Source organism: Thecamonas trahens (assembly GCF_000142905.1).
Source record: "Thecamonas trahens ATCC 50062 unplaced genomic scaffold supercont1.29, whole genome shotgun sequence".
In the NCBI taxonomy this organism is placed as follows: Eukaryota; order Apusomonadida; family Apusomonadidae; genus Thecamonas; species Thecamonas trahens.
In genome coordinates, this window is record NW_013657651.1 from 106,572 (window position 1) to 118,552 (window position 11,981).

The 11,981-nt window shown below is 64.3% G+C and overlaps 4 protein-coding genes across 4 annotated transcripts; 3 read left to right on the top strand and 1 right to left on the bottom strand.

Annotated features, from left to right (window-relative positions):
* Positions 1–474: 474 nt before the first annotated feature.
* On the top strand, positions 475–3,685 carry AMSG_06814 (uncharacterized protein; the record flags this gene model as incomplete). The annotated part of the gene is made up of 3 exons (XM_013901423.1): positions 475–867; positions 933–1,529; positions 1,583–3,685. 3 exons carry the CDS (start codon positions 475–477, stop codon positions 3,683–3,685), a joined length of 3,093 nt encoding a protein of 1,030 aa, XP_013756877.1.
* A 302-nt stretch (positions 3,686–3,987) lies between these two features.
* AMSG_06815 (GTP-binding protein 1) lies at positions 3,988–6,610 on the top strand. The gene is made up of 2 exons (XM_013901424.1): positions 3,988–4,078; positions 4,290–6,610. Exon 2 carries the CDS (start codon positions 4,326–4,328, stop codon positions 6,429–6,431), a length of 2,106 nt encoding a protein of 701 aa, XP_013756878.1. The 5' UTR covers positions 3,988–4,078; positions 4,290–4,325; the 3' UTR covers positions 6,432–6,610.
* A 632-nt stretch (positions 6,611–7,242) lies between these two features.
* AMSG_06816 (ATP citrate lyase) lies at positions 7,243–9,140 on the top strand (the record flags this gene model as incomplete). Its single annotated transcript, XM_013901425.1, has 3 exons — positions 7,243–7,399; positions 7,433–8,811; positions 8,898–9,140. The coding sequence occupies 3 exons, from the start codon at positions 7,243–7,245 to the stop codon at positions 9,138–9,140; spliced, it is 1,779 nt and encodes a 592-aa protein (XP_013756879.1).
* Positions 9,141–9,189: 49 nt separating this feature from the next.
* AMSG_06817 (uncharacterized protein) lies at positions 9,190–11,655 on the bottom strand (the record flags this gene model as incomplete). Its single annotated transcript, XM_013901426.1, has 2 exons — positions 9,190–10,006; positions 10,505–11,655. The coding sequence occupies 2 exons, from the start codon at positions 11,653–11,655 to the stop codon at positions 9,190–9,192; spliced, it is 1,968 nt and encodes a 655-aa protein (XP_013756880.1).
* Between the last annotated feature and the right edge of the window lie 326 nt (positions 11,656–11,981).

Below are 11,981 nucleotides of genomic sequence, written 5' to 3' on the forward strand. Positions count from 1 at the left end.
CCTCCACCCTCTTCCCTCTTGCAGTTTATAGATGTTTTTTGGCAGGGCCGGTAAATTGTTTTTTCGCAACCACCCCCTCTCTATCGCTGGCATTTACAAGCCTTTTTTTCCTCGTCTAGGGAGGAGGGTATTCTTCTCAAGTAGGGGGGGGGGAGGGCCAAGAGCGCGCCGAGGATCGTTCGTGCCAGCGCCAAACTCACTCGACACCGGACGGACATGGCCGACGGGGACCGCGACATCGAAATACCACAACAAACATCGGGCGCGCCAATGATGATGATTGCTACTGCTGTCATGTAGTCACCAGACTCATCAGCTTGTCAGGACTACTTCCAGTCACTGAGAAGAGCTGACGACGCTCTGCAGATCTGTCAGCAGGTCCTCGATCAAGCTGGCGCTTCCTACCCAGTCGACTCGCTTGTGATCTTTCATGCCTTTTCTACCCTCACCGCGGTACTTCCCAACCGTTGGCACATGCTCGAGGCTGAAGACCAAAATGGCTGGCTTAGCCTTCCGCTCGACTTTGTCCGTCGCCTCGCGCCGGATCGCTCGGCAAAGCTCTCGTCGTCCGCCCGCAGGCAGGCCATCGTCCTCCTCGCTGCCGTTCTCAAATGCGGCTGGCTTGACGCATCCGACGAGCTCTGCATCTCTCGCATTAGCGTTTTGACCGAGCCGCTCCATGCCGCCTCGGGATCGCCCGAGGACGAGCTCCATCTCGAGATCCTCGTCCATGTCGTCGAGCAGTTCTCGCCGCGCCATGACACCACCCGCATCGGCCTGCCTGTGGAAGCCCACCTTGCCACTGCCGCTACCTTTCAGAACTTGGCCCTTCCGCGCATCTTCCACGCCGCCGGCTGCCTCCTCGACGTTTTAACGCTGCGCCCACGCTCGACTCGCCGCGGACCGTCATCCGCCTCGCCAATCTCTTTGAGCTTATCCTCGAGTGGAACTTTGACCTTCCTTCCATCGCCGCCGCCCCAGGCTCCTCGCGCGCACTGCAAACGTCGTCGTCGAGCTGCCCACTCCTCCCCCCACAAGAGTGGTGGGAGGTTATCCTCTGCGACCCGTTCATCACCGCCATCTTTGCCCTCTACCGCCGCTGCGCTGACGCTTCGCCGGCGACCCACCTCCGCAATCTCATTCTCCGCCTCTCCTCGCTAGACGTCGCAAGAATGGTGGCGGATGCAGGCTCCGACGTTCTCGCCTTTGCCGGCCACATCGACGCCCTCCTCCTCGCTCACATCTTTGAAATCCTTGCCCGCTCTGGGCCCGAGCCCGAGGTCCTCGCTATGGCCGAGGCCATCAGCAACGTCGTTGTCCATGGCACTTGGGCCACCCTCACCGCTGCGCCCGATGCCGAAGCTACCCTCGCCTCCATGTGCGAGCTCACGCGTTCGCTCCTTGTTGCCGCCTCAGGTGACGACCTTGACGACGAGTGGCTCTTTGAGGCCTACGACCACCTCCACGTTGCATGGGTTCACATGGCCACCTCTACCGACTACTCCGACGCCGCGCCGTACCTCGCCTCGGTCACCCCGAGCTCTTCTCTGCATACATGGCCTTTCTTCTCGGCGCAAACAAGTCGCTTGAAGCCTTTGACGCCGACGCCGCCCTTGCCCTCGACCGCGTCGTTGACCAGATGCGCGGTCACGGCCTGCTCGCCCGCCTCGCCCTTGGTACCAACCTTGCTGCTCTTCGTGATTGCATCGACTCGGCGCTCGGCTCGCTCCTCTCTGCTCCGCACGCTTCCGAGGCTCTCCGCTGGTCGCTCTACATGCTCGCCTTTGTTCTCTGCGACGTGCCCGAGGAGTGCTCGCTGCCCATCGTTGCGCCCGCTCCGCTCGCCGCCACCGTCGACCTCACCTCGCCGTCCGGCTCGTCGCCCGCATCAGCTCGCCTCTCCTCTGACGTCCCGCTCATCCCTGACGCTGTCATTGCCGTCAGCTCTGGCTATGACGAAGAGCCCGACAGTGACCCGGTCCTCGGTGTTGCCTTTGCCGTCCTCGGCCTCCTCACCCAGCCTGAGCTCCTCGCCCGCCTCCCACTCTCCACCTCGCGTGCCATCCTTGCTTTTGTTGGCATCTGGGCCCGGACCTACGTCCTTCCGCAGCGGCAGGACTACGCCGCGCTCCCGAGCCATTTTGCCGCCGCCCTCTCGTCAAGTTCACTCGTCGAGTCGCTCGTCTCCGCCGTTGTCCTCCAGCTTGAGCTCTGCGGCTCGGCATGGCGGGTTCAGCGCGAGAAGCTCGGCCTCGCCGCCGCTGCCTCGCACATGCTCTCCTCGGTCATGGACTCGCGCCCGCTCGCCCGCGTCGCCCTCGCCGCGCCCTCGCTCCCGGCGCTCTACACAGCTTACCGTGCTGTCTGCGACGAGCACCCGTCGCTCGACCTGGCGCCGGACGCCGCCGCCACCTCGGTCGCCTTTCACTACCACATGCACTACGCCCTCGGCGCCATGCTCGAGGGCGGTGTCGACCGCTCGGACCTCATTCAGCCAGCATTTGACCAGATCTGTACTCCGCTTGTTGCGCGTACCCTTGCTACCCTCGAGCCACCGCTGAACCTCAGAAACCTCGAGCCAGTCACCTCAAGCCTCCTCACCGAGCATCTCGCCTCCCTCCGCGGCATTCTCTCGGTCTCGGTTCCTGTCACCGCCACTCCGCTCGCCGGCCTGCTTACCGGCTCGGACCTTGGCGGCCGCCTCGTTGATCTTCTCGGTGCCGCTCTTGCCGCCATCGCCAGCCTTGGTGACGATGCCTCACCTCCTGCTGCCGACGTCTACGCAGCCATTGCCACCGACGTGGTCGCGGTCTTTGGCGCCGCCGCCGCCGCACAGCTCCCGCACTTGGACCTTGACGCCAGCTCGGATCTCTGCGCCACCGTTTTTCACGTCGTCGAACTCGCCGCGCAGTTCTGCGCCGCCGCGTCGGAGCTCCGCGCAGCCTCCGACGTCCTGCCCGAGCTCCTCGCCCTCGTCCTGGGCCTGGTCCACTCGGTCGGGCTCAAGGACATGTTCGATTTTGGCGGCTCTGGTGAGTCGCTCACAGACCTTGTCTGCGCCTTTGTCATGCAGGCTCTCGCGTCGCTGCTTCCGGTCATCGAGCCGAAGCACATCCGTATCCCTGGCCTCGCCGCCGCCGTCTTTGGCCTCCTCGAGTTTGCCTCCTCGCGCTGGCCGGCCGCCGTCGTCGAGCTCGACCCCCCTATCTTTGCCGCCTTTAACGCCATCGCCACCTACGGCCTTTACGACGCACACCAGCCGCTTCAGGCCAAGCTCGCGCTCGACGTCCTCTCCAACGTTCTCTTCTACCACGGCTCCCAGCTCGCTGCCGGTCGCGAGCCGCACCTCGGCCGGCACATCGACGCCAACCCGGAGCTCCTCACCAGCCACCTCCTCTCGCTTCTCCAGGCCACGCTTCTCGATGAGTTTGATATGAACCTGCTGCCGGCCGCCTCTAGCGTCCTCTTTGCCCTCATCTGTACCATCTCGTCTGAGTTTGAGGAGCTGGCCCTCTCGCTCGTGAGCTCAGTTGCCAAGCCGCATCTCCAGCAGCGTCTCATCGACGCGCTGCACTCTCTTGGCGACGCCATCACCCCACGCTTCGAGCGCGCCCACCGTCGCACTTTTGCTGCCGCCTTTAAGACCTTTGTCTATGACGTGCGGCCGTTTCTCTGCATCAAGTAAACTTGCTTAGTTTACTTGCCCAGCGTGCTCAACTCGCACCTTGCCGCATCGCACGATGGGTAGGGTTGAGCTGGTGCGGGTGGATCGGATAGCGTGCCGCAGGTGCGGATCTGAGCCAGAGAAGAATCGGCAGCATGTGGTGCAGTTGACGAGGAGGGGGGAGGGGAGGTTGTCATTTGACAAATGATGGACATCGATGAGCCGATGTTGCAAAAGGTATACGGCTGATCGTTGTGGGGAAGGAGGGGGGGGAAGGGGGGAGAGGGAGGGAGGGAGACCGGCCGAATCACATTGGGTCAGTCAGGCACGATTTCGGCAGAGTCACGAAGCTACAGACAGCCCGGACGACCACCCGTCTAACCACCACATACCGCAGGCAAACAGAAAGGTAGAGTACGTGACATGCATGAGTGGATAGGACGTGGGAGAGGGAGGGGGGGGGGGGGAGGGAGGGAGGGGAGAGAGAGGGGGAGGAGGCGGTGGAGGTGAAGGGGGTGGTGGAGGAGAGGCTTCCATCGAAGTCGGACATGCGGTAGAAGGGGTGAATGGCGGGAGAGGGGAGAGGGCATTCGATGGGCTTCGATGACTTATTTGCTACAAAAAGAGTGCCAGGGAAAGGAGCAGGTGGTAGCAGGACATTATGGCAGCAACAAGAACAACAGCTGCGTCGTCAGTTTTATCGTCATCATCATCATCAGCATCAGCATCAGCAGCCAAAGTAGAAGCAGAAGCGACATCATCATCTTTACAGTTGGGTGAGACCAAGGCAGGCCCAAAGCCGCTGATACAAGAGCCAGCAGTGATGACAGTCGACGATTCGGCGGCGCTAGATGCCATGGCAAGGGACTTTGACGAGTTTGGTTCCGACTCGGACTCGGACGATGGGATCGAGGTCGGTTCTGAGGCGCGACCGGACGGCGAGTGCGGCATGGCGCGGCCGCCGACGGCGCTGCTCTCAGACGACAGCGAGGACGTGGCCGGGGTGGTGACTCAGGTACGGGCTGCGATGCTGGTGGGCCAGGGCGAGGCCATTGTGGAGGTGGGGGTGGACGCCGATGGCGCGGCCGAAGGCCTGACCATGGAGCAGCTGGAGGACGCGCTGGAGGTTCTCGAGGAGCGGGCTGCGACGGAACTGGAGGCGCAGATGACGCGGCTGCGTGTGCGTGAAGTCGAGGGTGGGGCTGTGGCGGAGGTGCTTGTGCGCGCGCTGCCGAGCGCGGCCGAGTTTTGCGAGATCCGGGTGGCGGTGGTGGGCAACGTCGACTCTGGCAAGTCGACGCTGCTCGGGGTCCTCACACGGGGCAAGCTCGACGACGGGCGCGGTGCGGCGCGGTCGTGCGTGTTCCGGCACTCGCACGAGATCGAGTCTGGGCGGACGTCGTCGATCTCGCAGGAGATCCTGGGCTACGACGCCGGGGCGGAGATTGTCAACTACACGTTTGAGCGGACGCCGTCGTGGTCTGCCATCTGCGTGGCGAGCTCCAAGGTCATCACGTTCCTGGACCTCGCGGGCCACGAGCGGTACCTCAAGACGACGCTGTTTGGGCTGACCGGGATGAACCCGTCGTACGCGATGATGATGGTGGGCGCAAACGCGGGCGTGATCGGGATGACCAAGGAGCACATGTCGATTGCGCTTGCGCTCAAGGTTCCGGTGTACATGGTGGTGACCAAAATCGACATGGCGCCGCCCAACGTGCTGAAGCGGACGCTGCGCCAGCTCTCCAAGCTGGTCAAGTCGCCGGGCGCGCGCAAGGTGCCGATTGTGGTCAAGACCATGGACGACGTGGTGGTGGCGGCGCGGTCGTTCCTCATGCACCGCATCTGCCCGATCTTCCTCGTCTCGAACGTGACGGGCGAGAACCTGGACCTGCTGCGGGCGTTCATCAACCTGCTGCCCGCGCGGACTGAGTGGTCGCAGCTGACCGAGGCGCCGGCCGAGGTGTGCATCGACGACACGTTCTCGGTGCCGGGCGTCGGGTGCGTTGTCTCGGGCACGGTGCTTTCGGGCGGGGTGACTGCTGGTGACTCGCTACTCCTGGGGCCCAACGCCTTTGGCGCCTTTGAGCCTGTGACGATCAAGTCGATCGAGGTGCGGAGGCACCCGACCAAGGCGGTGACGGCCGGGCGGTCGGCCTCGTTTGCGCTGAAGAAGATCAAGCGGTCGGCTATCCGCAAGGGCATGCGCCTGCTCGCGGCCGAGCTCGAGCCGCAGGCCGTGTGGCAGTTTGAGGCCGAGATTCTCATCCTTTACCACTCGACCACCATCTCGCGGGCGTATGAGGCTGTTGTCCACTGCGGCAACGTCCGACAGGTTGCCAAGATCATCGACATTGTGTCTGCCTGCGACGCGACAGGCGCGCCGCTGGCCGACGCCGACATGCCGTCGGACGCGCGCGACCTTGTCCTTCGCACAGGCATGCGCGCCAAGGTCATCTTCCGCTTCCTCTACGCGCCGGAGTACCTACCGGTTGGCTCGCGGCTCATCTTCCGCGACGGTCGGACCAAGGGCGTTGGCCGAGTCCTCACCTGCCTCGCTGACCCGGTCGACGTTGGGCCCATCCGCCCGTCCGACCGTCGCGCCGCAAGCAAGGCCCGCGCCGCCAGCAAGCGCGTCGGCCGCCCCGCCGATGGCGCTGCTGCCGCCGGCACACAACCGGTCGCCACCGCCGGCAGCTCCTCGCAACGCCGCAAGAAGCGTGGCAAGAAGCAGAAGACTGTGATCAAGCCGATCTCAGTGGCATGATGACGGCGGCCACCGCGCCATGAGTGGCGGCCATGTTGAAAATGAAGCCGTGACCAAGTTCCGCTACCTCGCGCACGCACACGGTATATCTAACTGTACTCGCCTGCAGCTGAGCCCTTACAGAGCGAGAGTCCAATACACTTCAGCGACAGCGCGAGCAAGTAAAGCATGTACGCAGATAGAAATCTATGGATGGGGATTGGGAGTTGGGAGGGGGAGTGTGCCACGGCGGAGGAGACCAAACAGAGTGCCTGAATTTTGCAAGAAAACCCAAGCAAACATCCACGTGGCCAAAGACCACGGCGGGAGAAGAGACCGAGACCGAGGCGGCACACTCCTCGACGAACAACACAGTACGTTAGGCGGCATATCCAGGCCAAGGACCAACAGCCCCCCCTTTCCCCCCACACACACACCCTACACCACCACCACCACCCCTTTTCTACCTAATCCATCCCACCCCCACCCACCATCTCCACCATCCACTATCCCAATCCCCATCCCCTCTCCCTCCCCTCCCCTTCCCTCCACTCGGCGGGGATGGAATGACGTGGCATTGAGCCGCATCCACCGCTCAACCACCACCACTGCCACCACCACCACTGCCACCACTGCCACCACCACTGCCACCACCACTGCCACCACCACCACCACCACCACTGCCACTGCCACTGCCACTGCCACTGCTACCACACACACACTCACACACATACACTCACACACACACACACACTCACACACATACACACACTGACTCACCCCACCACCACCCCCACCCCCTCACCTCCCCCCCCCCCCCCCGCACACAGCTATGGCCGCCACATCGTCGAATGCAGTGCCTGCCACGGATGCGCCCACCTGGACCAATGACACGCCGCTGTTTTCGCCCACTACCCGGTGCCTGATCTACAACCCCAAGCCCAACCCCATTCAGCGCCAGCTTGACTTTGACTACCTTGCCCGTCGGGGTACGCCCTCGGTGGCGGCGCTTGTCTCGCCAGGTGCTGCTCGTGGTCGGCACAAGGTCTTCTTTGGCTCGCAGGAGATCTTCCTTGACATCTTTGGCAACATCGCTGATGCTACCGCTGCCCATCCCGAGGCTGATGTCATGCTCAACTTTGCCTCGCAGCGATCGGCCGCCGCGTCGACCTCGGAGGCCCTCGACTACCCCTCCATTCGCACCGTCGTCATTATTGCCGAGGGCGTGCCCGAGAAGGAGACCCGCAAGCTCATTGCCAAGTCCAAGCGCCTGAGCAAGTGGATCATCGGCCCGGCCACCGTCGGTGGCATCCAGGCCGGTGCCTTTAAGATCGGTGACACCGCCGGCACCGTCGACAACATCCTTGCCTGCAAGCTCTACCGCCCGGGCTCGGTCGGCTTTGTCTCCAAGTCGGGCGGCCTCTCCAACGAGTGCTACAACATTCTCTCGCGGACGACCAACGGCCTGTTTGAGGGCATCGCCATCGGCGGCGACGCCTACCCGGGCTCCAACTTTGCCGACCACATCCTCCGCTACCAGGCCATGGACCAGGTCAAGCTCATTGTCATGCTCGGCGAGCTCGGCGGTGACGCCGAGTACGACGTCGTCAAGCTCCTCAAGGACGGCACCATCACCAAGCCCGTCGTCGCCTGGGTCTCTGGCACCTGCGCCACCATGTTCAAGACCGAGGTCCAGTTTGGCCACGCCGGCGCAAAGTCCGGCTCCGAGGCCGAGTCGGCCCAGGCCAAGAACGCCGCCCTCGCCGAGGCCGGTGCCGTCGTTCCCACCTCGTTTGAGGGCTTTGAGCAGGCCATCGCCGACACCTACGCCAAGCTTGCTGCCGATGGCGTCGTCCCGGCCTTTGACCCCAACGAGCCCGAGCCGCACGTCCCGCCCACCATGCCCGTCGACTACGAGACCTTTGCCGCCGAGGGCCGCGTCCGCCGCGCCACCGGCATCGTCTCCACCATCTGCGACGACCGCGGTGAGGAGCCGACCTACGGCGGCGTTGCCATCTCGGACCTCATGGCCGCAGAGCGCGGCATCGGCGATGCCATCTCGCTGCTCTGGTTCAAGCGTGACCTCCCGCGCTGGGCCACCCGCTTCATCGAGCTCGTCCTCGTCCTCTGCGCCGACCACGGCCCGTGCGTCTCGGGCGCCCACAACACCATCGTCGCCGCCCGTGCCGGCAAGGACCTTGTCTCCTGTGTTGCCTCGGGTCTCCTCACCATTGGCCCGCGCTTTGGTGGCGCCATCGATGGCGCCGCCCAGGTCTTCCTCGACGCCCACGACCGCGGCCTCGAGCCCGATGAGTTTGTCGCCGACATGAAGCGCCGCGGCCTCCGCATCCCGGGAATCGGCCACCGCATCAAGTCGGCCGACAACATGGACCAGCGTGTCGTCTTTATCACCAACTACGCCCGCGACAACTTCCCCTCCACCACCCACCTTGACTACGCCCTCGCCGTCCAGTCCGTCACCCTCAGAAGGCCCGCAACCTCGTCCTCAACGTCGACGGCGCTGTTGCAAACGCCTTCCTCGACCTGTGGGCCTCGAGCTCGTCCTTTGGCCGCGAAGAGATCAAGGAGATGACCCAGATCGGCTACCTTAACGGCCTCTTTGTTGTCGCCCGCTCCATCGGCCTTGTCGGCCACTCGCTCGACCAGATGCGCCTCAAGCAGCCGCTCTACCGCCACCCGTGGGACGACACCGCCTACTACTGCGAGTAACGGGCTCTCGGTCGCCACGCAACAAACACACATACATAGCCGCTGCCTTTCACTCTGCCGCATAGTTGAGCGAGTGCACTGCTCCGCCGCCGCCGCTCATCTCGGGCCGATCCGTGACCGCCGCCACCACCGCTGCCATCACCACAAACACCGTCACAAAAGTGACTATCGGCTTGAAAAGCCACAACGCGGTCGAGGACGACGACGACGGCGGCGGCATAGCTCCCGCTCCCGTTCCTGCTCCCACTCCGCGAGCGGCATCCGCACCCGGAGCCAGCGACGCCTGGAACAGCTCCACGCGCGCCGCAGCATCGGCGGCAGACAGCAGCCCGTCCATCGGGTGCTCGTCCAGTCCGAGCGTGACGTTGATGAGCGAGACGGCAAAGAGGCGGACGAGGAAGACGCGATACGCCGCCAGTGCTGGGAGCACCTCGGACGCCGGCTCGGCTCCAAACGCCGCCACCAGCAGATCGTCTTCGGATCCAGATCCCGCCGCCGCTACCAAAGCAGGCGAAGTGGTGACCGATGCCAGCCCTGCTGCGTCTAGCCCGGGAGCCAGCATGGCCAGCGCTGCCGCCAGAGCCGAGCCTTCGACGTGAAGATCCCAGGCGGCTCGACAGAAGGCGGCCCGTGATTCTGGAGCCAGACTCGCCCAAAAGCCTGTCCATGCCGACCGCAGCGGGACACAGGCCCGCGCAGCCTCGACCAGCGCCTCGCCTGCTGTCTCCAGCCGCTCCGCTGCAGCATCGACGTGTCGGCTCAGGTTCGGATCGCCCAGAATGGCCGCCACCGCCGCCTCGGGCTCCACCCCGCTCCCGCCAGCAGCCACCAGCGGTCCCAGCACCTCGGCGAAGAGCGCAGGCAGACTCTCACCCATGCCCTCTCCCTCTTGGCTCATCGTCGTCTGTCCGGGCCTGGCACGTGAGAGGTGGCTTTGTGCTCCCCACCCCCACCCCCCCCCCTTTCCCCTCCCCTTTCCTTCGGCACTGTGCCGACGACCACGCGGCGGCTGACAGAGCCGGCTGACTGACAGGCGGTCGGCCGAGCCGAGTGACACGCGGGCGCCACTAACCGGACGATGGGGCAAAGCAAATGAGGAGGTGGAGTAGGGGAGGGGGGAGGGGGACTTGGCCTGGTATCGGGCGATAATTGGGGGATATCTGGGTGTGCTGATGGTATGGCCGAGATCAGGTGGGAGGGTCAGGAGAAAGCGCTGCTGCCAGCCGCGCAGCGAGGGTAGAGTGGCCAGAGGCGGATGCGCGGCGGATGCGGTATGGATGACGTCGGATGTGGTTGAGGAATGGGCGAGGAGGAGATCGACCGACATAGAGTCGCCGTTTCTGGCAGCGGCGACTATCGCCGACGTCGGCTGGGTCATGCTGGCATCGGCTTGTGGATGGGCAAGGAGCGCGGCGAGAAAGTCGGTCTGGCGCGCCATGACTGCATCGAGAAGAGCGATGTTCGGATCGGTGAGTGGATGGGCGAGGAGAGCGTTGGTCACAGCCATGCTACCAGTGCGACAGGCTACGCGGAGCGCTTCACACTCGGTCGGATCGACCCGCGGATCGGCCAAGAGCAGCGCGACAGTCTCGACGGCACCGGCGGCGACAGCAATTCGCAGCGTCCGGTTGCGCCGCGAGCTCGGGTCGACTTGCGGATGGAGGATGAGCTCGTTGACAATGTCAAAGTGGCGATTGGTGGCAGCCCAGTACAGCGCGATGTTGTTTCTGGCCGACGGATCGGTCCGTGGATCGTCACAGAGCATGCGGACAATGTCGAGGTGGCCGTTCTCTGCGGCGTGGCTGACAGCTGCAGAGTCCTTGGCGGCCGGATCGACCCGCCCACAGGCCAGCAGCCCCGCTACTGCCCGATCCTTTCCAAGCAGAGCACATCTCCGTAGCAGCACGCCCTGATCGATGCCCAGTGCAAGCTCGCCGTCATCATGGAGGAGGAGCCACTCGACGAGCGCCTCGTTGGCCACCATTGCCACCGCCCGCACCATCGCAGCCCGCCCGACGCCATCCGAGACATGAAAGACAGCTTTGGCAACGTCCGGCAAGCCGCTCAGCACCGCACTCGCCGCCATCGGCCAGCACGGAACACCATCGCCAGTGTGAGTGAGTGCGCCTACCCGAGCCAGCGCCTCGACTAGGGCCAGCCACTCCGAGTCGCCCAGCGGCGGCGGGTCGAGATCAAACAGGCCAGCGAGCGGAGATGGCACCTGGGCCCAAAGCATGTTGCGGTCGTCCGGGCGAGTGACGGCGAGCGCCATGGCGGCTGCACGCCAGCGGGCGTGGTGGATGCAAGCGGCGAGACCTGTCCGGGCGGCGGCCTTGTCTGCGGCAAAGGCGTCGGCGAGAAGAAAACGATGCATGCGGGAGGAGGTGCAGGCGAGGGCAAGGTAGGCCTGCGCGGGGAGGTACACTGCTATGCCAAGCACGAGCTCCGGTGGAAGTGCCCCGAGGCCACGATCGGTCTTGCTCGCCTCGGATCCCGCCAGCCGCCCGCCCGACATGGAGACGTGTACCAACGCTTTGCGTGCCAAGCTTAGCATATTGTCCGCCTCACATCACATGTCACATGCACATGTACAGTGCTGTGCTGTGCTGTTGGATCATGTTCAAGAAGATCAGTCTTCATGACGCAGATTAGCCCGCAGATCAGATACTCTCACAACCAGACCTGCCTCGCCAAACCCGATCCCCCGCCCCCTTCCCCCCCCCCCCCCCTCGATCCCCATCGCACCCAATCCCTCCGCCAATCAACCCCACTATCAACCCCAGCACTCAACTTGCCCCCTCCTCCCAAGGCCAGCCGCCTTATGGCGGTGGTCGTGGTCTC